This window comes from Pseudopodoces humilis, chromosome 7 (genome assembly GCF_049639895.1).
Source record: "Pseudopodoces humilis isolate 2021_Gansu_Grassland_sample_001 chromosome 7, ASM4963989v1, whole genome shotgun sequence".
NCBI classification, from domain to species: Eukaryota; Metazoa; Chordata; class Aves; order Passeriformes; family Paridae; genus Pseudopodoces; species Pseudopodoces humilis.
In genome coordinates this window covers 33,627,381-33,653,863 of record NC_142206.1, presented here as the reverse complement: position 1 = coordinate 33,653,863, position 26,483 = coordinate 33,627,381, and the positions used below count along the sequence as shown (strand labels likewise).

The window sequence follows — 26,483 nt, the reverse complement described above, 5'->3', positions numbered from 1 at the left end:
AAGTAAATTAATAAAATTTTGCAGGCACAGTCACTGTTATATCATTATACAATAATTATTTGGAATATTTCCATCTATCAATAATGCCATCTGTCCCACCCAATACAAATGGACTACAACCCATCTGGCTTATTTTTTTCTATTGATTACTCTGCTGAATGAGTTAGCAAAACCGCTTACAAAATCATCATATTACATGACACTGTCATTAAAAGATGTGAAGTAAAGAAAAACACAAGATGAGACTTAATTGGAAAACTGTCAGTTCTTCTTCCAGAAAGTTTTAGCAATGCTATAAGCTTATTTCATTTTTAATTTTTTTTTTCTTTTTGTTTTTTTTATTGGCTACTTAAAAAAAGCACCAAGAAGACACAAAGCCCAAAAACCCCCTAAATGCTGCTGACTACTGGATTAGACTGAAATTGTTCTAGCACACAACTGCTACTAGGTATGCTACAGAAGGTCCCTCAATTTATCTCTTCAAGAATACTGAAATGTCCCTAAGTATGCCTGGAAATCACAAAGAAACTGTGGAAGGAATGTAGCTTAAAAATAGGGTGGAAGAAAACTGATGATGGCTGGCACTTGTATTTGTTAATTCCAATAAGTCTTCCTAGGTTTTGGGTTTGATTATTCATTTGCACAATTATCTTTATGCTATTTTTGCAGCCTCTCTTTAATTTTTTTCTTTTAATTTAACCACTGCTTCCCTTAACTATATTTTCAATTCTCCAGCAATAAAAACACAGTTTTATGCACCTACAGAATTAAATACTAACTTCAACTCCTTCACTCTAGATCTCAATTTTTACAATACCTTTTTCAACAAAGGAAATCTCTCTTGTGTACATTTAAAATGTCAGTCCAAAGATCCTTAACCCAGTGATTTAGGTGGTGTTCTTTTAAGTGAACCCTTGGTGGGGCTGCTTTCCTATCTTTCCTTTCCCCACTACTTTTTTCCTGCAGTCAGCCTTACACCCCTTCACCAGATTTCTGTTTCCTCTGTCACCCTGAATGACTTTTCCAATGATGCTGCAACTCAAAGGGACATATGAAGGAAGAAGAGAGAAGTAGAGCTGGATTCCAGCTCTAAGGACACAACCCTTGATAACTGTGGGTAACTGGAGCTCAGGGAGGCTCAGGGGGTTATCCTGCCGGGTTGAGGCTGCAGGAATGATGCTGGCAGTGCAGATACTGAGCTGCCAAAAGGAGTGAGGAAAATCGGGATGACAGGAGTAGAAAGGAGTTGTGTAAGAAGGAAGGAATGATGCTTGAATAAGGAAGTGACCAAAGGCTGGGTGACTGAAACAACTTATAAGTTGCTAGGGGGTCGGGTCCAGCCTGCTTACTGTTACTGCTCCGTCTCTCACAGTCCCCTCCCATTCTCACTAGAACCGCTTCTCTATTAATACTATATAAAATATTTCCTCTGAAAAAAAATAGATGATTCTGAAATATACTTTTTATAATTTATCAACATTTTAAAAAATACTTAAATTTATTTAAATATAATTGATCTTTCTCTTTGTAACTCAAGAAGTTCCTGAAAGACAATTGTCACTAGTAATATTACAAGAAGTCTTCTAAAGTCCAGCTAGCTGTGTCTGATCCTGGGGGCTTATCTCAAATGAAGCTTTGAGCAATTGCAAGTCCACATCCAGCTCTTAGAAGTAAATCTTTTGTGCTATATAAACATATCCCGAAAAAAATTTCTCATACTTCTCTTTATATTATGTGCTGTTAGGTCCAATTTATTGGTGTTCTAAACAATTTATATGATCTTTTTTGTGCTTTACTTACTACTGCCATCAAACATGTAGAAGGATTCAGGGGAAGTTGCTGAACAGTATTATTTATGTAGAAGATATTTACCAGGTATTACCATATGACAGGTAATATTCTAAAGAATAACACCTTTGGCAGTTCTGATGCATGTGATTTAGTCACCATTTTAAATGCAATTATCTTAATATACCATCGCTTTGCTACTAAATAAAGAACATTCAACAAACAGAAATAATTCTATGTTTCATGATGTATAGCTTGAAAAAAAAGAGTTCTGAGCAGAACTGTTTCATTTGCAGAAACAAACTCCTTTTTTTCATGGATGACAGAAGGAGAAAAATTTCAGCTGAGAAACCATTTGCTCTTATTAAGTAATCTGTAGGTTGCTACTGGTTCAGGCCTTTGGCCACTGCTTAAAATAAAGAATAATAAAATACTTTTGGTCTGTTTAACTTAGTTTACTTGGCAAAAACAGATCATTATGTCATGGCATGGGATTCAACAGAACTGTCTGTAGTAGCATTGGGATACCAAAACCTGAACAAAACCACACAGGTAAGGAATATGCCTTAGAGTAAGGCTACCATATTGTGTGTTCCACAGAGAAAGGCTCTGTCTTACAGGATCTGGAAGGCTGCTCTGAAGTAAAAATTGCATTACTTGTTTCCACTGATACAATGGAATAACTAAGGCAGAAGTACAACTGAAGAACAATTTATCATTTTTCAATACAAAATCTCTATTTTCATTAAAGGACAACTGTATTTCCAGAGCAGGGTAATTCCTCCCTCTAGTTCCTTGTAACAGGAATATTTGGTAAGTATTTTTCTCTGCTTTATTTTGTACATAAACCCCTACTAATCAAAAAATACGCATATCCTGAAGAAAAAATTTAATTCCTCTGTCTGAACCTCCTATTGACAAAATTATAGAAATAAGAACATACAGCTGTTAAGAACATCTCACTCCCATTTATATTCAGGTTTTTTCCAAAGCATTTTTATATGGTGCTGTGACACACATTATGTAGTAGTTTTTTTTTTCCGATGCTGTAAGTACTGAATTATGATCTGATAAACACAGCATAAGTGAGAAACATACAACAGGATTGTCTGATTGCAGGATGTTTTTGTTAAAGATTCCTGAAAACTGTCAGGTAGCTATCACTTCACAGGAGTACATGTACAATTCACTTTTTAAACTATGGCTTGAACAATCAAAAAGTGACATGGAACAGATATTAGTGATAGCTCAAAAGAAAGCAAAGTCATCAGTGTTTTTCAGGTAGCTAAAAGAAAGAAAAAAAAAAGCAAGTACTGCCTAGTCATCTTAGTAAGTGGAAGAAATAAAACATTTGATAAAGAGTACCCGGTATGCATAATAACTATGGAAGACCTAAAAGACTGTATATGGAAAAAGGATAAGTGTTAAAGAACTACCAAACACCACCAATCTGTCTTCCAATATTATATATCGCAAATCAGAAAGCAGAGAGGGTTTGTGGTCATGGTATGTTACTTCTTTGGTTACAGAACAAGAATTGGAATTTAATTTAAAAAAAGAATTCAGTTTCAATACTGGATCTGAATCTGGTCTTGGAGGAGTAATAAACACTATTTAGGAGGGATTTTTGTTAATAAATCAAATTGAGATGCGTAAGCCTGTAAGTGAAGTCTGTATCTTTAGTCACACTTGCCTAATGCAGAGACTGAAGACAAAGGTAAATAGAAGGAAAGTTTCAGGTGTCATTTTCCTTCTTCTATGAAAATAGTACCATATTCTATGCTTCCAAGCCTCTAAAAACCACAATAATTAGGCTATATTAAATTATACAGCAATTATGCATTTGGCTTTTATGCATCTGGGGAGAAGTTACGTTTTATTTACAAGATTTGTGGCTACTACCTTTTAATGCTGTCTGAGTGTTCCATGGCTATTTTAAGAAAAGGGGCACATAAAAATCAGGAATTATTATGGCATCATTATAAATCACTGTGCAAATTATTATGCTCTTAATCAAGGGTTAACCAATAGACAGGCATGTCCAGATGTGGTCTTAGAAGTCAAGCTGAATATAAAGTGAAAATGAACAGTAAATTGCTAAACTCAGTTATCATAACAATATTGTTTGTAAGCAAGTGGGGAAAAAATCCTCAACAGAACAACTGAAAAAATTTGAAGTAAAATGCCCATTTCTCATTATGTAAAAATATATGGACAGAAATAATTCAAACGAGGTATTGTTCACATTTTTGTAAGAGAAATTGACTGTTCTTTAAGAGTTCTTTAGCACAATGCTTTGGGGAATTACGACAAAGTTAGCAGTGAATATAACTTTCTATTAAGCAGTTTTCTTTCTCACTTGTGCACAACCACTTATGAGCCAGAACATAACAGCTCAATCAAACCTTTGCTTGAACCCCTCTGAAATGTAATGCAAAAATTCTGATATTACTGTAAGACTTAGAGAGGAAAAAAAACCAACATAGAAAGAAGAAAATGGATACAGCAGCTACCTTTTTGCATTCTCTTAATTTCTTCTGCCATACAGAGCGTGCAATGGGAACGCTCTTGCTGTCAGTTACGTAGCAGCTGGCTGTGATGACGTGGTGGAGTGTAGTCTTCTGGCTCATGGCTTGAAGAACTCGCCCAACGTGACGGAGGGAAACACTGGCCTCTGCGCGTATACCACCGCTAACAAGCTGCATCGTGCAAGGTACCAGAGCAATCTGTCCTGCACAGTAGAGAACATCACCAACCTAGGAGAGAATCAGATCAATTACATAAGACTCTGGGAGTTTACAGAAGACAAGGGAAGCACCTTTCTCTCTTCCAGCTAGTTTCTTTCAATAGTACCGTTCTTTGCCATCATTTGTTACAAATAGAGCATACATGCCAGCCTAAAGATAATGCATGGATATATGTGTCAGCTCAAAACAATAATCTGATGTGGACTGTTACAGCTGCTGGATACACTCATGCCCCAACATGGTTAAATATGCTCTTATTTTCTTTTGAGTGGTGATGCACATTATCTTGGGTTCAAAGCTATTTTTTTAATCTTCTATGTCTTAAGCTTTGTTTTGTATAAAAACATGTAAGACAGTATCAGTACTTATCTGCAACATCTTTAGTAAACTAATTTAAAAATACTGTAAAAACATATTAGCAGAACACCTAAATAATTATGTATGAACAAAAAGCGATGATATCCCACCAGAAGGTAAAAGCAAACTGCAGATTAAAAATAAAATGCTGAAGAATGCTACTTGAACAAAGAGAGGGGTCACCTTTTGAAAATGGACTTTAATGGGTGGCCAGATTTACTACTGCAATGCAGTTATTTGGGCTTATTTTCTAAAATCTTCCTGGCAACACTCTGAAGACCTACTTTTTTTAACAGCAGCCAGCAAAGGAAACATTTATTCTTTTTATTCAGACCTCTCAAAGATTTTTTTATAAAATCTCAGTGTAAATATCAAAACTTTCCATCGTCTTATGCTGCACTTCTCTAGAACGTCTGTGCATTTTCTAATCAGCGAAACAGTAAATTTTATTCACTATCAAAAGAAAACTAAGTATAGAAGTGGGAAGTAAGGTGGGCGTACGCAGCTTTGAAGTCAGCACAGGAAGAATTTTGCTAGGAGTAAAGACAGAGAAAACGGACTGTGCAAGGAATCTTTTGGAAGAATTTTGTAGAACTTACTGTATAAACTGTAAAAATTCCTCAGAATTAAGAATAATTAAAAAAGAAATCTGTGTCCTAGAAGACATGGCAATCAAACCATGTGACAGACCCATATGCAACTCCAAATCTGTCCTCATAACTGTCTGTGTCTCACAAAAGACTCACACATGTAACTATTGGAAGAGTATCTTATACAATTTGGCATACAAGTTCTATGATTAGCAGCTGAAGAGGGGGAGGAGGCAGAGAGGAAACAATATATCAACCGACACACATCAACTGTTTAAATGGTTTAAAATACCTGAAATATTGTTTGATAATGCTATATATAATCCTGATTTTGGGAAAAAAAATATATGAAAGCAGTATTTTGGTTTATAGGAACAAATGGTCTTTTTTTTTTTTTTTTTTTTTTTTTTTTTTACAGCACTATTTTAAAATATGTGCCACTGAACAAGGGAGTCCAGCCAGCTACCAAGTGGCATACTGACAAGATGAGAAACAAATTCAGAAAGATATGATTCAGAGGGGCACAGGTTTGTTTTTAAAGCAACCCATTCATTTTCACCTCTGCAAAGTGAAATCCATGCATTAGTCAAAAACTCCAATGCAGGTAGTTCATACTTGTAAGGAAAAAAAAATCACACTGATGGTATTTCTTCCTTTTTTTCCCCTGTTGAGCTGCTGGTTTTCCATGTTAATTATTAGGTAGACAGAAGAGCTGTTCAACCAGTTCACTTCCCCTATTCTTGAACAGATTGTTTGAGACATAATATGAATACTAATTAACGATAAAATATCTGTCAGTGTTTTGAAATACAGACCAAGATAGCACTTTCTTAAAGTATCCTGGACAGTTCTGATACAATTAGCCCCAGTGGTCATAAGCAAGGTCATAAAAAAAATCTCTGAAGGATTTGAGCAAAATTGGCACCACTTTTGGCTAAGATTCAGTGGGAATTTTGCAGAGTTTTTTAAAAACCAATTGAAAAAAATCCCTCTGTTCCTAACATACTTGTTTGTAACTTAAGAGGCAATTAATAGAAAAACAATGTTCCCAACAAGCCACCATGTTATGGAAGGGTGGATGCAAGGGGAAAAGAGGGGAAAAGGAGAAAAAAGTGGCCACAGATTTGCAGCAACTGTAATTCGGGGGACAGAATTTAGAATAAGGGAAGGAGGAGGGGCGTCTCTCTTCTCTCCCAGTGACTCAGTCATGAAAAGCAAGCATAAATAATCAGCAAGGACAAAGCAGCAAACCAGTACAAACACTGCTTTAGCAGATTTCAAGACGTTGTCTCTGGAATGTTTGAAGTATTATACCGAAAATTGTTAGCAGAGTAAAAGGCATTTAAAACAGGGAAGTCATCATACTATCTTGTTCACAGTACTGAAATCTTACAAGAGGAGCTGTCACAATGTATGGTGTCAGTACTTGTGTTGTGAAAGTGTTCTGTAAAACCCTGCTAGAACCTTGCAACAGTTTATCTTTTTGGAGCATTTACTAGGATAACAGAATATCTTTCAGGGTATAGATTCACTGTGTATCCAGCCTGGTGGACTTGCATTATATAGGAAATTCAGCATAGAAACAAAACTACAACATAAAGGATCTATATTGATCCTTAAAGGATCTGTATGTATACAGTGGATGTCTCACTGGTGATTTGTTTTCACTGCAGACACATATCCAGTGCTAAAATTTAAATAAATTCTCGAACCAAAGACAACCCTGAAAACTCAGGCTTCATACTGCTGAGATGCTCACTTGTGCAAATTTATTTCCATACTGTTTCACGGCAGTAATCAGATTATAAATGGGGCCTCATGTGATTCCACATTTTTTCCCTTTTTATTTTCATTTGTATCATTGCAAGTTAAATGAAAGGTGAGTCCTTATAAGTTAACATAATAGTTTAGCAGCTGTTTTGCTCAGTCAGTACAACTGTAAATAATCAGGGGAGTTCAGTGGACAATCATTACCTCAGAGGATGCAATGCATGCTCTCACAGATAGAAAGGTAAGAGATTATTTGAGAATTACTACTTTCACAGCGTAGTTGTCTTGCAGGGATAAGTACAATTCAGACCTAGGGCACAGCTGATACCAATGGAAAGCTGTATAGTAGCTTTTTTCTTCTAAGGTGTTTTCACTTATTAGGAAAACAGAAGGAAAGCATCAATGGTATCGGGGAAAGGAACAGTCAGAAGAACTGACTCAGTGCCACTTGGAACCCTTCTATCACATGAAATAGTTTTTAACAGCATTCTAAGTTACTAAAAGGACACAACGTATCTCCTATACTATGATATATGTATCAGGAAAAGAAGCAATGAGAAAACCAGACTTAATTGACTGAGGTCTAACTTAAGCTGCTAATGAGAAAGGAAAAGCTGCAATTATTGTTGCTTAGAAGGAAACAATAGTAACAGGATATCTATAAATATGCACTGAGTTGTTTTTTATTACAGACCAAGAGCAACTATGGAAAGTTTATGTAACTGTTCCTACTGGTATTATCAAAACTTGCCAGTAATTAACTGACAATATAAAACTTGCTGGAAACTTCTAACAGGGGGATCTCAAACATTCACCCACAGATACTTAAGCAAATGGTAATAGTTGCACCACAAATGCATGTTTCTTGGAAGGAAGGAGTCAATATGCAATCAGCCAAATCTTTGTTATGAATGCAGTTTGGTGTCTGAGTGACTGCTGCCCTTTAGCAGGTCGGGGTGCACAAAAGGTTCAGTGACCCCCTGACCTACCAGTGACACAAGCCACCATTAGGCTCAGTCAATGTAAATAAGCAGAACTGACAACACACTAATAGGCTGCCTCTGGTCAGCCATGGGTAACTCTGACCTTAATGAAGACCTAAATCAATTAATACTCCAGGCAATAAAGACCTCTGGCTGATTAAGTTAGATAGAAATAATCTTTTCTAACAGGATTTAAGCTGCAAGGTGGTGAACTTTTTATTCAATATATGATAATCCTTTCTTCCTAGGGCCCTCTTGTTTTAGATAATGATGGCAAAATTGCTTTTTGTAATGTGACATCTTTAATTCAACTGACTAGTATGAATAAACTTTTTAAAGGCATCGTTTAGACAACAGTAATTGAAAAGCTTGAAGTTCACACTACAAAAACAAATTGTATCTGACTGATATCTAACACACCCGACCTTCACTATAATTCATGTTTTTCTGGAACTGCTACAAATTGATAGCCTTAAAATTGCAGGAATGAGTTCATAACACATAGCTGAGTTTTATAAGGATGAAGGATATAGTAAAAAAAAAAAAAATTAAAAAATAATAAAAAATTATTATTACCTTTGACCAAATCTTTTAAAATTTCTATGACTCCACATATAGCTTAGTTGAATGTTTCCACATCATACTCAAAACTTCAGAACTTCCCTTTGAATAATTTTTTTTTTCCTAGTCAGGTCAAAAAAAACCAATAAAAATTGATTGATAGCATATTATCGCTATTTTATTGAACTAGCTGCAGTATTTCCACAGTTTTAAAGGCTCTTCAATTCAGTTTTCAGATGCTGTGAGTCCATTTTGTTAGTTCTCATTTTGGGATGGATGTTTTAATATGTATCTCATCACCTAACCTACATGACTACAAAACACTCATCAATTTTCATTGTCCTTCACTATTAAAATTTATCAATGTGTGTTTTTAATTTTTCTCTTTGAATTTATATATTTGGGGATTGAAAATTCATAGAACTTTTTTTAGTAAGTGAAAAAGTACTGTAATTTCATGAATGCTTACCTAGGTTGTTTTTTTTTTTTTCTGCAGTTTAGGAAAATTAAGATACATCATCCCACAAAGTCATATTTGACATTGAACACAGTGTTGTAACGCTATCAATGCACCTAAAACTTTGGTGCATTTCCTAATTTAAATTATACCAAGGAGAAGTATCATGTCACACAGTATACAAATACTGAGCAGCACAAAACCTGGCAATCTTAAAACTCAACAGTACATCTGAAGAAGCCACAATACTGTTATGAATACTAAACCAACATAACAAAGATCTCCTAATCATACTCTATACTTCCCAATTGCAAACACCTCTGCTATCCTCTAAAAATCAAATACCTCAAAACGAGATTTTTGACAGTGCTGGGTTTATAGCAGGCAATCCCATCTAATACATTCCTGGAGGTCTGTAGTACCTTCAAGTTTAACCAAATGCTAAATGTACACATTTGAGAGGAACGACCAGGTCAAAAACTTAAGAGAAGGTAAGATCAAAATCTTAGTTTGAAATTAATCTTTTAAGAACTGTTCTATCACAGAAAATTTTAATAGTTACGCACATATATTTGGCACTGTGTTCGTTATTTTTAAATTTTGATCAATGTCAATTTTATTCTGCTCTACAACTGACAGAAATAAAACCCCCACACTTCTGATTTACAGAAGACAAAGATTCAAAAACTGAAATTTTCACAAAGAAAACCCACCTCAAAAATTGTCATTCGTATTCCAAAGGAGTATTGACATAAATCAAAAATAAATTCAGCTTTTAAAGTCAGAACCTGTAATTATAAGCATTTAGAAAGATTCCAATAAAGTGGGTGAAAAAGGCTTGCCATCTAATACATCCAAGTGGGCATGACAGACAGCTGGTCTGAAATCTCCACAATTCTTGTTTTAATCAACTTGTAAGCTCCAATAGAGAGGAAATGAACAAAATTGAGGTAAAAATATTCTTTGCTTAATTTGCATATTTTGGCCCACGTGCTGTACTCGTGCCCAAGGTACATATTGTTCTTTCATGGAAAATTACAGTAAACAGCTCAAAGACTTCATTTCCATGGAGGATAAACTGCTCTCCACATTCTAAAGGGTGCTTTTTCCTAAATATAAAAAGAGCAGTCTCCCTATTTTAAAATGAGCAAGCTAACAAGAGTATTAATCTTTGATGCATTTCTTCCTTGGGACAGTGGAATTCTAGTCTTCATGACTATTAATCTGCCACCTTTTACAAAGCCTACCATTCCTCTCAAGCTTTTGAAAAATATCACAAGTTCTCACACAACCACATTAGCAAATCTGCCAACTGTGAAAAATTGCAGAACACTTAGCTTTATGAACATACCTTATCTAAAAGATGGAGTAAAACCTCCAAACTGATTAACACTTCTTCATTTATTATTCATGTCACTTCAAATAAAGATGCCAAACAAAACAATTTTTAAAAAAATGTACTCAGATGAGTCTATTCCTAACAATTGGGGTTGGGATTGGGAATGAGGCCCTTAAATTGGTATTTACTAGAAAAACTAAAGGCCTTGTCAGGGCCCAGACAAACAAGGTAGGAACGATTAGTATCCAACAGTGTAAAGTGAGAGAAATGACTCAACATGGACATGAACTCTTGAGCAATGGATAACACATTTTTAGAAAATGCATATTGTGCCCACTGCAGGTGATTGTGTTTTTTTAGTGAATTATACATGCAGAGATAAGGGAGGATAATGTTTATAATTCATATGGATTCTTAAAATATCTGATAAGGCGTATCTGAAAATTATTTTTTAACTCTGTTAATTATAAACGCTGTTAACTAGCTGATAGTCTGTAAGGAGAGAGTAATAAAAATGCCAATGGAACTGAAGTGGGATGCCGTAGGGATTGGTATTAGGGTTGATTTTGTTTAACATCTTCATTAAGTCAGTGAAAGAAGGGATTAACAGCATGATAATGAAACCCACAGAGGATACTAAATTGGAATGTGCACCAGTAGAAATAATAAAAATGGACACAGAGAAGCTTGAAATAATGGCAGCAAATAAGAAAATGAGACAGCTTAGGAAAAATGAAAACTCATGCCAGAACATATAGCAAAAATATTTTGAAATATAGATATTCAGAACAAGGAAAGAAACTTGACTGAAGAACTGCTGAACAGTTTATATTAAAACAGAACTGCTCTTTACTAGAAGCACATTCAGTATAGGACAAAAGACGTTGCAGTTTCTGTTCCCATGTCACTGGTCTAATCAAAGAGTAAAATTTGTTAAAATTCCCCAAACTGGTATAACTTTTACAAAAAGTATGATATGATTTCCATATTTCAAAAGGAAGTCTGTAAAAGTTCAGGTGATATCAAAGCTTCAGATGATTCTTCAGAGCCAACTCTTTTTTTCCAAGAGTTTTTAGATTTCGTCATTAACACTGTTTTTCAGTTTACAGCTCAGCATAGCAGCATTCAAATTATGGTAAGCATCTTAATCTGCCAGGGCGAAGATGTAAAAATTACACCCCCTCTCCTCCATTTTTACTCTCCTCTGTTAAGTAGAAAATGTCTACAACTTACATGAGATTACCTAAGCATTTATTTGGGGCTCTCACACAGTTAATTTTTGGTTTTACTATTTAATCCTAAATTTATTTTCATAACAAAAGCTTTATAAAGTATCGCTAGAGAAAGATATAGCTGGCATATTCACAGGACAGTCCTCCCCCCTTGATGTCTACATTTTTCTGTACTCTACAGTTTCTCTACAGTTCTAAGGAACTGGATAGCAAATAATGGAGAGAGGTTATAGGGTAACTGTATCCATACACACACTATCTAAAGGAAGATAAAAGATTAAGTGATGTGATTTCCTTAGCTACCTATATGTGATCATATTGCAGACTTTCTCTCTTCTGCTTTTATCCTTAAACATACAGTATACTTAGAAAGGGATCTCATAATCTCTTCCTCACATTAACTGATGATTCTACTGACAATTTCCACTTACAGTAAACTAAATCACCAGTTCAACTATCACTGCAGTGATAAAGCAGTCCAAGAAAGCACGGTAGAAATTTCTAGATTTTAGTTTCTACTAACAATAAGGGTGCTACTGCTTAAACCTGTACCACTGTTGTGGAATTCAGCATCCAAGGAGAATCAAAACTGCAGTCATAAAATCCTATAAAGAATGAGTTGTTTTTTTCCCATTCCTACCTGTCTACAATCCTTATTCATGCCAACTGTCAAATAGTTTAATGTGATTATAAACAGAAGAGGGACAGATAGGCAGAGAAAATACTCGGTACTGAAAAGTGAAAGCTGTTCATCACACGACAGTAATTCACAGTGTATGAAACACATTAACACCGTGACATTCTATTCTTACAGAATAGATTTTGTTCCCAGCCTTCACTTGGCTTAATATTCTTACTTGAAATACGCTCTTCATGATTGTCACTGGCTACTTTAAGAGGGTTTGTGATAACTGGGAGATGGAAAAGAAGCACTTGCATAAAACCAAGAACCAGATAATTGAAAACAAGTTAACTGTAAAAACAGTAAGCTAAAAGTAATAGTTGTCATTCTAGCCATAGAGTTTTTTGCTTTTATCTATCCTCTATGTATACCTGCTCTCACATGGATTTTACTTTCATCTATGACTACCTAAGCAATAGCCAATACTAAAACAGCTTAATGTATGACAAAGATTATTTAGTCCAGAAGTCCAATTTATAATATGTATAACCATCATTTCCCAGTGGAAATGAAAGGACACTTGTTCATGCAGCTAGATGCACCTGTACAATATACACAGCAATAATGCATATAAAATATAACCTACATGACATACAGTATTTAACACAATCTTCTGCTTATTTATTCATATTTCAGTGATAATACTTCCTTAAATAGAAAATATCTTTCTCTAGGGATACATCTTCCAATGCAAATTTGCAAGTCAAGTTCTGATTATACTTACAGAAACTGAAATTTTAAACAAAGATCTCCATCTATTCTTAATATTCTTGGCCAAACTAAAGTCATATTACCTTTTCTGCATTGTCAATTAAACTAACCCTGACAAAGAAATGTTTGGGTGTTAGGGACTTCATGGTATCAACTCCAAAATCCTGCTAAATTCAGCAGTACAGCAAGAGTCTGTAGCTAAAATTCTGTATTCTGAGCAGTAAGATATGACCTGATCTATAAATTTAAAGAATTTTTAATTCCACATTGATGATATATTATACATTCTCATGTAATCTGAATTACAATGTTTATGAAGTGCAATCCAAGAAACAAAATGCACAAGGAAAAAAATGCCTTTGTTACCTGCACGCTATTAACTATTCTAAAACCTAAAGATTCCTAACAAATTAAAAGAAAATTAATGGAAAGTAGTGAAACACAACAGCAACTTCAGAAATACACTAAATACGCTCAGTCACACACATTTTCACAACTATTATTTGTTGTATGCTTAAATACTGATCTTTTATCAGAATTGCAGTGTGGACAACATCCTTATATAAGGTAAAATTAAATTCCTAGCCATGCAATGAGGCAGAGTTTACTATGGAGTTTCAGTGGGCAGATATTCACTTAGATTGGCCACACTTCAAGAAAAGAACTTACCTACTGATAAAGTGGTAACTTGCATTTAAAAATTAAAGTTTTGCATCAAACTTTATTTTAATTCTATTTCACAATTAGACTATAACTGTCTTATATTCTGTACAGTAATACCTGTTCATCTGAGTATGGAGTTACTATCTAGCATTATACATTTTCTAGGGTTTTTTTTGCATAAGTTTTTGGTTTTGTGTACATTCAACTTGGTCCTTTTAGTACTCATTTTCATGGAATTTTCTAAGTGGTTTAAAAGGATAAAAATTGAGAACTGGAAGTTGCACTATATTGACAGTATATTAGTAAGTAAAAAATTACTAATAAAATACATATCCCATGTTGTGCCATTCAAGCTACAACCATGTTTCTATCCATCTTATATCACTAAGCCATGTCAAGAACCAGTGCCTGCAGATTTACTATGTGTTTAGCCCTTTTGTTTGCATTATTAATAAATGTAGTTATTTTGCTAGCAAAAAATAATAGCAGAGTCAAGCCCTCTGATATAGAATAATGGGTTTAAAGTCAAATGTTGAAACTAAAAGGGGCTAAATAAGAGGAAGGGAGGGGCAGATTGCAACGAAGAATAATCCAGCAATTAGGTTAATCAGCTGAAATATAGACGAGACTCAGGTTTAAATCCCTTCTTTAGTATTTTCCTTTTGCCTGATAATGACAGTGCTGCTGTGACCATGGGCACTCTAGGAAGAACATCTCTTAATATCTTCTACTGGAACTGTTCTAATTTGTTTAAATAAATTTGATCTTGGATAATACAGGATGGCATATTCCTGCTCTATGATGAAAAGTATTAGTTATGATGTGCAAAAGCTTTATAATGAGCATCAAATCAAAACTGGTACATGACTGATTAGGATTTCTTTCTTGATAGACTAACATTATCCAAAAAGGAAATGACAAGCATTCCAAACTGCTATGAGATGGTCATTGTTACCTTATAGTTTTGAAATGATAAATATTTAACACAATAAAAGACACTTAGGATAGGCTTTACACTACAGAACATTCAGGCTGATAATTCTGTATGAACAGAGTTTTTGTGCAATATTTAGGCTACTTCAAAAGATGCAAGATGACAAAATAAAAACCATGACGGAGAGGGAGTTTTTACCACATTTCTGAAAATAAAATAAAATAAAAATGCTTACACAAGACTAATGTGACCATGAGACGGGATCAAGAAGTTCTCTTGGATGTATAATGGTTAAAACTTAAGCACAGAAATGATGAATTAGAAACAATATTGATGACATTATTATCAGAAAAGCTTTAAACTTTTAATTTGAATTTTACAAATAACCAATTGAGTATCTCTTCAAAAACAGAGGCTGTATCAAAGTCTACAAATTATGTTGAGAACGGTTTAAATATCTAATATTGTTTTTTGAGCTAAGGGAAATTATAGGTATGTTACTGAAAACATAACTTTGTATGACAATGAAAATGTATAATGCTTGTTCAGCCCAACAGAATGAGCTTCTAATTATCAGCTAAACAGTGCATAGTATTCAAAAAGTATGCAAAAATGCCAAAATTTTCAGTGATGGAAACAGTCTCATACAAATTTTGCATTCTATTTATATGACATAAAGATTGAAGTTGCCTGACTTGACCATTTATTTACCAGTTTAAAGTTATGTTTTAGGATTTTGCGAGAAGACTTGTTAAAAGAAGTTTGGCCTAAGTTCAATCAGCACAATTTTTTTGTTATCAAGTCCAGTGAGGTATAGATAACACATAGCATCTTTCAGTGTGTGATTCCAGAGTTCACATTTGACAATGTAACTGCTCACAGCATTTGACTCCAAACCTCACTCCGAGTTTCTGATATTCAGATCTCAATGAGTTAACTCTCCAACAAAAAACAATTACAGGTTTTTGCAGAAAAACTATCACATGCTGATAGTGAATAATTAAATGTTCAAACCAAAGAGAAATGAACTGTTTCTGTGATGTATGTTTTGAACTTCTAATAGCTAGACTGATTCTTCAGAAAAATAGCTGCTACAATCAGTAAGGGCACTAACGGGGAATGTAGAAGGGTATAGAAGAATAATGCCCATAGCATGAAGAAAGGTGTAGAAAAAGAGTTATTCCAACTGTTATTTTTATGTTTTGATTTTAATGCTAACTGAATGTCATGGATGTTTATGTAAAGGAATGTTTTTCACTGTATACCCTGGCCTTGTAAGGTGATGTAATGCTTTGATGTTATGCAAACTTCATAAAAGCAGAAATTGCATATTGCAGAACTAGGCTCTGTATGCAGAACAAGATAATAGTGAAATTCAAATGAAATATGCCATTTAGAACATAATTAGAGAACAATAAATCAGCTCAACACCTTCCCAACACAGGAAATTGAGAGTTAACCGGTGTACCCAATTTTAATTTTTTTTTTTAAAGGAGGAATAAATCTGCTATAGGGAGCTGCTTTGATAGACCTTTGAAGGTCTTCAAAACTCTTGCTAATATGTTATTCTCTCAAAAATATTCCCATAATTCTGCTGTCTCCCATAATTCCTTGCCTCGAGATTCATCTGTCAACTTTGATGCATCTTTTAAAGTACCCCTCCAAGCCTAAAAACCATGACTACAGACCACAGAAGAGAACTCTTTGCTTTGAAACTATCTGATCAATCAGAAGATCATTTACCTGCAAGCATTATTTGGTGAAGCTAAAGCGGCACATCAACCAGCAGCATCTGAAGGCTGAGGCAGCAAAACGTCAACAACAAATTGTCATTGGCATTCCATTTATGAACCTTCAAACAGCATCAGATCTTTTCCATGGGAAACCAGATCAGGTCAGACTGGAGCTGAATATTTCTTAACAAGCTAACCATCAAAAGAACTTACGTTTTGAATAAAAAGGCTATCATTTGTTGATTTGAATATCAAAGGGATCCACTGCAAACTCCCAGTCTAGAAAAACCTCCCTAAGCTACACCAGACAGGTGTTTAATAATCTATTATTAAGGCACTATTTTAGGTTACTCAGAATCATAAAAAATAGCTGTAACTGTGAAGCTGCAAATGGGACTGCACAAAGAAATGAATGCTATTAACATACTATTAACAATTCAAAAGAATGAGTTGACATACCAATCAAACTTGTTAATTGACTGTCAATGGCCTGTCCCTGAATATACAACATGACTGCATTATATATTTCAAATGCTGACAGGAAGACAGTTTCATTTGCATTAACTTCATAAACTGATCAACAACCAAACTGCCACATACATTTATAATGGGAAGCTGAATCATTTCAATATTCATGCAGCTCTGTAATTGTAAATTAGGTGCTGGCAAACAATACAATACTGTACATACTCTAAAATATCCTAAATTTCTCTGACCTACTTTCTTTTTTATTTTAAAAGAGCAGTGGAAAAAAGTTCTCTCTTACGGGGATGATTATTACTTTAATTTATGGTTCATGCCTTAGGCAAAATTTGTTTGCAACCTAGTTTGCAACCATTGTTTTTAACTCTAGATGGATAACTGGTCCACAATATATGAGGCACACAAGGTGATGTAAAATTTTTCATGCTTTAGTTCTGTGAAGTGTAAATATCATTAAAATACAGAGTAAATCTGTAAAAAACCAAAGTGAATGAAAATATGTACTATTTCCTTGCTATGACACAAAGCAGATGACAGCAGTGAAACCACTGAAACTTTCTAATTAGACATTGAAACATGTAATTTAAAGTGGAAAGTACTGTTCTTGTACATCCTTCCCTATGCCCCAGAATTTACTGCCCTCAGAGGTCCTGTCTGTATAAAGCATGTTTCCTAAAAATATCTCATAATTACACCCATTCAGTTTCATTGGGATTGACAGTGATAGTAGCTGAAATGGCTGTGATAGTGCTGCCATTTTAGCCAAAATGGTTAGTCAGACATACTCTGTGCAAAGTCACAAATCATAGGACTTGAGAGCAAAAGTGCTTGTGGCGCTTCCATATTTCTACACATACTTATCCAGCAGAAATGACCAAGGGCTGGAGGAAAATGACACAAAGAAATCCCAATAAAAGGCATAGGCGAACATTCTTCATTTTTCTTGTTAATATCTGATCCTGCAACACTTAATAGGTTGCATTTCTGCTCGCTGAAAAATACAGTTCTACCTAAACTAACAGAGAAGCCTTCAAATGCTGTCATTAATGACTGTGTGCATGAATATCAGTTTGTATGCCGTAATCATATAATGAATATATGAAAGAAGAAATTTGTTTTTATTTGTTCTTGATGTGCTATTGGCATATTTGTCACTGTTTATATAGAAATAGTAATATCTCAGTCACTTTGAGAATCAGAGAAATAAAGCTAAACAGAAATGTCATAAATGAGGATTAAGTTATGTGGGTCTGAAAGTGTTCCACTGAAAGCTAAGTAGTAATTGATCAAGAATTCCATAACTGTCGGGTCAGTCACGTTCCCTCTATATCTGTATGACCTGGAGGTAGTATAAGTTTTAAACATATCAACTGTAAATGTACGTTGTCTTCTTTTCCCCTCTTTTATTACTACTACTTTCACCCTGTCAATCCAACAGTCACTTCCCTGGCTTTAAAGTTATTGCAAGAAAGAGCCAAGCACTACACACCAGCATAACCATACAGATATGATATAAACGTCCAATAAATCTGCAGTCGTGGCAATCTTCTCCTGCATTTCCTTTCAGATAAACAATATCACAGGACAATTTCTCTGCTACCTAGGTGAGCTGCTATATTTTAGATTTTATTATCTGTAAGACTGAGAAGCAAAAAAATATTCACATTTATTGTTCTAGCAACTGCAATTGAGGTGTATAAGGACTAACAAATGGAAATATAAGATCTTTAGAAAAACTGAATATAGGAGCCACTGGGGTGATGGCAGTCCCAAATCATCCTAACTGGTAATCATGAAAGATTACTTATACTACAAACTAGATATTAGCTTTGATATTTTTCCCTGAAGTATAAGCTGAGTAACTGTCATACCGAATAACATCATATGATGGGTACTGCTAAGTTCTTACACTGACAAAACAAGGATCATTAAAGCTTCAACATTCTTTCAGATAATCAATGTAATATAAGCAGTATGTGATTAAAAACACTTAAGACATGAAAAGTGTCAAGGTAAGGAAGAGCTCATTACTCAAAGGATGTAGCATCTATAGACCCAGCCACATTTGAAGGAGCTGGTCATTTATTACTGCTGCTAATAGTAATACACAACTACAGTGAATTCAATAATTCGTGCTCCAAGATTTATAAACTTTGATCATAAAATATATATACATATACACAGCTAAAATACATGCACATATAAATATTACTGAAACAGAAATGGTGTGATGTATGTTCATGTTTCAAAAAGACACTTGATTAATTCTAAGAAGCTACAGTTTGTCTGCAGTGCTTCAAAATTTACATTTGAAATAGTGATACTCTAATTTACTCAAATAAGCATTTTCAATGAAATTTTCACTATATTAGCTGAAATCTTTGAGACCCTAACTAGCCTGCAGCTAGGTATCTTTTTAAGGTGGGATAAGAACCGTTCTTGGGAAGAACAAAACTTTCTATTATGCAGATGAAGTCTCATCCATGTGGGAAATGGTGCTTTCTTGAAGATCAGCATGAGACTGGAAAACTAATTTGGACACAAAACTTGATTATTACAGAACTCATGATCATTATCTTTTAATTGGATGGCAGGCTTCTCAAACTTAGCTGTCTGGAGAAAGCTCACGAAACATTATGTACATTTTATAGGACAAAAAGGCTTAAGTCAAACGAATACTGAACTGCAGTAGACCATTTGTTTTGTATGAGGATGGTGAATATAAGAAAGGTGTAACCAGTGTATTTGCTGAATGCATTACTGTCAGTTGCTGTGTGATTAATGGCAAGATCAGGACTTAATATGCATTATATTGTACTGCAGAGGTAAAGGGGCTCAAGCAAAAAATCTCATTCCAAGTTCGTGACAAAACAACAAGCAGCTTAACACAAACCTGTCTGCATTTGCTATTTTTTAAGGAAAAATTGAAATGAACAAGTAAAAAATTATTGTAACAAATGAATTTATTTTAGAAAATTTCAGTGGATTTGATGCCTAACAAAGATATTCTAGCTTACATTATAGTCCTCTTTCCACTCCCAGAGAAGAAACACTAAATCCCTATTACATCTCTTTATGAATAGAGTAAATAAAAATTTATATTAAATGGTTCCCCCAGTTTGATTGAAAAGAAGAAAATATTAAACACATAAGGTGTTCCAGGTTCCTGAGCAGTTGGGCAATAGCAGTCCTCATTTTGGGTGTGAAGCCACAATATTGGCATTGGCTTATACTTTCTTTTCACATACAGGTGCCAACGAGAGTGCAGGAGGATTAAAGAGCAATTCCATAAAGCTAGAATATGCCTTGTATTAAAAACATAGCTCTAATATTAGTCTAATTACTGAGAAAGTAGGAATGGCATAAGCAGGAAACTAATTTACTGATGATTTCAATTCAGGTTTAACATTACCACACAGGGAGACAAGTAAACACTCACATATACATAATATTAACATACCAGAAATTAAAACTTAAGCACTGATTAGGAAATAGCAAAACTTTAGTATACATATGGAAACTTCAGGTAGATTGGGTGATAAGTGAAATAAATATAAATGCATTCACATTATGAGTGTACATTTATATTTAGGAAGATAAACTCAAACTTATTAGCAGGACATTTAGAGTTAGGACAAACACAGTAAAACAATCAAATTAACAGACTTCTGCAAAGTTTTATTCTTTTATTTTAATGTTGGAAGTTTTCTGAGTTTTTTCCCCCAGAAAACCCTGAAATGTTCTTGATATTGCTTTCCAATTGCTATACTTAATCTTCTTAAGGGATTTTTCCTGAGATGAGTTATGAAAAGGCAAATTTGAAGTTTCTATCTGAAGCTACCTCTGATTACATTACCTGTATCTGTAACACTTTTCTTCTAAAGACTCTGCAACCCTCTGTATAGTTTTTTTTTAACTTTTTTTTTATTTTTTTTTAAATTTTTTTTTCTGAAACTTACTCAGCAATTATGGGAAGTAAGTAAACAACATATTTCAGCCCAGGGAATATTTTTCCTTAATTTATCCGGCATTTTAACGGATAAAGTTGGGAGAAAGGATATTTTGTAACCACTAAAAACCAGCCATCATCCTATCATTCGCTAATTTCACAGTTCATTTATTGAATTCAAATTCATTGCTACCTTTTCAGAATTTAGGAAAAAAGTATCCTTGCAGACTTGTTACTGTTACAAAGAAATCTGGAACTTTGCACAATCTGAGCCACAGGCAGAGTTGACTTAGATTCTTAAGGCAATTCCTCAAATACAGAATAAGATCTGACAGATTCTCTCACATGAGGGAAAGGCCCGGAAAGAAAATGTTTGGCAAATGTTTAGTAAGCTTCCCATTTAAGGAATACTCAAATCCTTTCCATACCACTAACAGAAGACTGCTGTGACAGTCTCTAGAGGACCCTCAGTCCCAAATAAACCTATCTCTTAAGTCCCCCTTTTTAACTTTATGTGTTCTTTGTCCAAAAACTCCAGAATTTACATATATTTGATAACATTTATCAAAGAGCAATTTGGTGTGATTCACAAAATTTTAACAAAGTTAAACCAGCAGGAAATAAAATCAAGTGTCTCATCTGAGTGTGTGTCAGAGAACAGTTGCCAATGTTTGCAAGTCATATGACCCCAACAGGACAAAAAGTAAATCAAACATTATTCAGTTATAAAGTTGCCCTCAGTGCTAATATATTATTTACTGCACTCATCCCAGCCTTCTCAGGAATCCCATCCTGTTCAATTATTATTATTATTATAATCCCCTTCCCATAGAGGCAGGGAACTGGCATGCATGCAGACATAAACAGAAGCCTCTTTTACTGGTGAATTAGTCTCAAAACTGCCAATCTTGCTTATTTGACCTTGGCAGCTCTTAGGTCAACCCTCGATCAGGAAAAAAAAATCTTAACAATTTAGGGCTTTAAATGCCCAGTTTTCTAAAGCAAGAATGTCACTGCAATTTCTTTCTTCATATATTTCTTCGTATATACATTCATGACTTTTACTGTCATGTAATTAGATTGTTGTAGAAGTCTGGCATGTTAGAGATCTCAAAGTGATATTGATCATCTGTACCAGCTCTGTTTGACCTTGAATTGCTAAGACATTGAAGAGGGCCTATTTCTCCTCTACAAGCTAAGAGGGTTTCTTTCTATTACAGAGGCACTGGGTTTGCCTGTCCTAACTGGAAAAATATGAATGAACCTAAAGGTAACTACCTGCAGGTGCATAAAATGCATATATTAGACCTCAACAGAACTAGTCTACATTCTTGCACAAAACTAAGTATGCCATGGAATTTACAGTGTCTCACAACCAACTCTAAAACTTAATGAAGCTGTGGTCCTAAAAGGTTAATTATGTTTTTAATCAATCTCCATGCATACAAATTGGACATTTTTCTAGAGTTCCGAGAAGCCATAGAAAGAAAAATTAATAATGAGGGAAACAGTAACATAAGAAAAAGAAGAAAAAAACCCAGTAGAATTAAACATTTTGCCCAGGTCTGGAAAGGAAGTAATATATTTGAAATAGATATTCAGATTATTTTCATTGTGCATGCCAGGATGTTTTAACCTTTCATGTCCCACCTTACCCAGTTAGATCTTTTAGCCCAGACTGTCTGAATTAGCAGTAAAACAATGTATAGATATCTAACATGAGTCTAGTAATAGCAACACCATGTATTTTGGAACATGGCAGGTGACATTCTAAATCAGATTACTTTCTTCTTTTGTTCTCAAAAATATATTTAGTTGTAATTTATTTAAGTATATTAAAAACATTTCAATTTGCAGCAAAGATTTCATAGTCAGGAAGTTTTTCCTGAAGGATGTGTGACCAATAGCTCTGGAGACTTAAACAGTATGTTTATTTACAAACATACACAGCATCACCCAGAGGTCCTGGAAGTCACTCTGTCAGTTAAGCTTAAAGTTATTCTAGGGGGACACCAGAGTTTAGTCTCCAGGACAGCTGAGTCATTTGCTTCACAGCTGACAGAGCACTGCAGTGTAGTCTGAAATCTCACAGTTGAATCAAAATTGTTATGCATAGTGAAAGCAGTAACCCAGTTTGATAAAAGGACATAACACAGTAGTCTTAAACTTTTTTATAGAATTACAGTAGAAGTAAACAAAGATCCTATAATGGTGAAACCTCAAGCCATGCAATATCCATGGATCTGACAGTATGATCTCTGTGAGATACTATTGCACTTCTCATACAACCTAAACTACTATGATGTGCTAAAATGCAAGCCCACAAGTAACATCAACTCATATTAGTTTGATCCTCCTGATACCTGAGGTTTCGAATCCATCACCTAAATAATACATAAAAATAACCTATGAAAACACACACAGTGTTGTTGTCCAGTATGTATCTCAAGCATGTCTTTAGCAGAAATTAGATCTCTGAGAGACTATCACACCTGAAATTCCTGCTCAAAGTCCCATGACTGCATAAGTTTTCATTTTAAGTTCCCCTCAGTACTTAAGGCCTTGCTTATACTCACATGCTTCAGACCTGCCCATGCCAAACATCTCTGGACAGTCCCTACATCCGTGTGGTTACATGATATACAAACTATGAGTTCTCTAACTCTGTGTCTTCTGCCACAATAATCTCACAAAACATTCATGTCTTTGTTTAGCTGACTTTAAAAAACTTACTACAAGATAGCAAACTGGAGAAACCTGACCTAAAAGTGTACCTTCTAAACTCAGTTCTATGGTTCAATTTTGTGGAGCAACATGGTCTTTGGTATAGTTACTTTTTCAACTGGAACAAAAAATTGAAATAATCACAGACAATGAAATGAAAATTACAACTATGGCATCACCTAGTACAGTGCCATGGTGAAGTTTCACTTCCATTTATAACTATAGCAGAAATTTAATCTTTTCTTTTAAGTGAGTGCTATGAGGAATCTCCTTCAAACTAATAAAATATTTTCAGTTGCAAACACAGACTTCTTGAAATTATACATAGTAATCAATTGGCCTCTACATGAGTTAAAATTACGGTTTTAATTATAAGTAAATAAGTAAATATAGGTAAATCTCTCCAAACATCTGTATGCCTCAGTCCTCATTACAAAACAATAAATATCTTAAAGATATTTCAAATAATTCAAAAACATCCCAAATCTTTCAGTATACTACTGCCGAAAAGTACTGCAATTATGCTAAAGTTTCAAAGTTTTTTATAACTAATTGTTACAACTTTATAGGTCTGAAAGCTGGAGTAAAGGTTAAAGATGGAATAGAGATTCTGGTTTTGCCTAACCATGAGCTTTTCAAAGTGAAGCTTAAAAACAGTATCTTTATAGATCTTCCATCTACTGAATATTTTGTGAATGTACTTTAAAGGCAGTATCTTTAACACCACTACAGCTGAAATTAATATCTATCTTTATTTAGCACTTAAATAGCTATATTTTCATCACTTTTTTTGAGGGCCACAGTTGCATTTAAGGCATATTGATAATCAAAATCTTAAATCAGGTAACATACATGTAAATATCAGAAAACCTGCAACATTAATACAGAATATTTTACATCTTCCTGTGAGACAAATGGGACACACAAATGTAAAAAGATAAACCTGAAAAAAAAAAAGCTATGGAGATTTCTCATTTTTGAGCTATTATTAGACCCCTAAAAGCTAAATGCATTTTTTCTGATGAAACAATCTCTTTCAAAAAACAATTCAGTAGAATTCCAGGTACTAAACTGTTGAGGAAAGAGAGTTGGTTTCCAATCTGAAATTCCTCTAAATCTTTAGTAGGCTCTGGACAAAAACTTGCAGTGATTCACAGGCTGGTATAAATTTCAGAAGTCTAAGCAAGTCATTTGAATGGGAGGGGAGCAGAAAGAAAAATCAGATTACATAAATTGGATTAACATTTTTTAACTTTCCTTTTTTTTTTTTTCCACTTTCTTATGTCCATAAATTTGATTCTGTATTTATACATCTCCAGACATCTGTCAGCTCATCCAGAGTAGAAACTTCACACGCACTTGTGACTATTCACATCTCAGACATGCCCACAATACAAGTCTGTATCAAGCCTACAATGCACACACAGAAGAGACTTCTACTGTAAGACTTCCCTAGAATGTAAGAACTCTGCACATGATGGGAGTCCTTCGGGTTTATTCAAAGTTCTTCTAAGTTCTCTTAATGGGGTTGCCTTCAACTTGACCTTCAAGCATATTTACATACTTAAAGAACAGCATTTAATTGAAAAAGCTGTTTAGAAAAGAAAAATTAAGTAAATAAATAAATATACTGAAACAAATCTCAGTTAAGTGGTTGCTGTTGTAATTACTGCCATAAACTTTTTGTTTAAATGGAATTACCATATCATACAAGAATATGCCCTGGTAAAGCTAGAATATGAGTATGAAACAAATCCCAGCATTAAATCTCTCAGTTTTGCATTGATTCTTTATCTCCCCAACTCCTTTTAAAGGCTGCATTCAATTTTTGTATTCCAGCATTCTCTATACTCTGCTTTGCATATGAAACAACAGTTTTTTCATTTTATTAATGAATATTAATATTCATTAATATTTCTAGTACTTCTCAGCAAATAAGAATTGCAGTCAGTAAGAAGATTCTTATACCTTGGGTTAATTTCTTACCCCATCACTGCTCAGCATGTCACTACAAGCTGTTTAGGACTGTAATTGGCATATAATGCGCCAAAGCTGCACTCTTAAGTTTACTTACATAAATGCAGCTTAGAGCAGAACTTTATTGTCAAATCACATTCAATATCCAGAAAGTGCATATGTAACACTGATGAACAAAATGAAGAATACAGACCACAATAACCACTATTAGTTATTCAACTTCCACAAGAAATCCCATTTTTTAGAAAATATCAATATCTGTATTATTCATGCATACTTCTAAAGTTTTGAGTTCCTCTTAAATATAACCAGAGTTTCAAAATTTCTCAGCAGTTAGCAGCTCCCATGGAGAAATGGAAAACTCAGAAAAATAGAAAACGTTATGAACTGCAATTTTAATATGAAAATACAGTTAGTTAACTACCAGTATGGTGAAAACAAAGGATTTTTGTTTTAAATTACTGTCACGCTGAGCCCTTCTGAATGCTAGTTAAGTAATGAAGGTATTTAATTCTTTTTGCAGAGAAACCTTTTCTATAATCAAAAGGAAAGGAAAAATAATAGATGCAGGATAAAAATTGTGTATAGGGCTAGAAAACAAATATGAACAGCCACCTTTCCTGCTTAGCACAGAAAACAACAGAATTGTGAACAGATGTATTGCATAGAGCTAAAATAAAGAAGAATGGCAAAAGTGGTGGTGAGCTGCCAAGGCAGGCTAGCAGTGTTTCAGACCCTCCTCCATGATTTACATGTAGTAAGGCTCTGTATGTACATTTTTTAAATTACAGTAATTAACTTTT

At 34.3% G+C, this 26,483-nt stretch overlaps 1 protein-coding gene across 1 annotated transcript in view; it reads right to left on the bottom strand.

Moving 5' to 3' along the window:
- The window catches only part of DPH6 (diphthamine biosynthesis 6), a 196,570-nt gene that overhangs the window by 58,381 nt on the left and 111,706 nt on the right, over positions 1–26,483 (bottom strand). Inside the window, exon 13 of the mRNA XM_014249736.2 lies at positions 4,302–4,544. Within this exon, the coding sequence (XP_014105211.1) occupies positions 4,302–4,544 (243 nt within the window). The remainder of the gene's footprint in view (positions 1–4,301; positions 4,545–26,483) is intronic.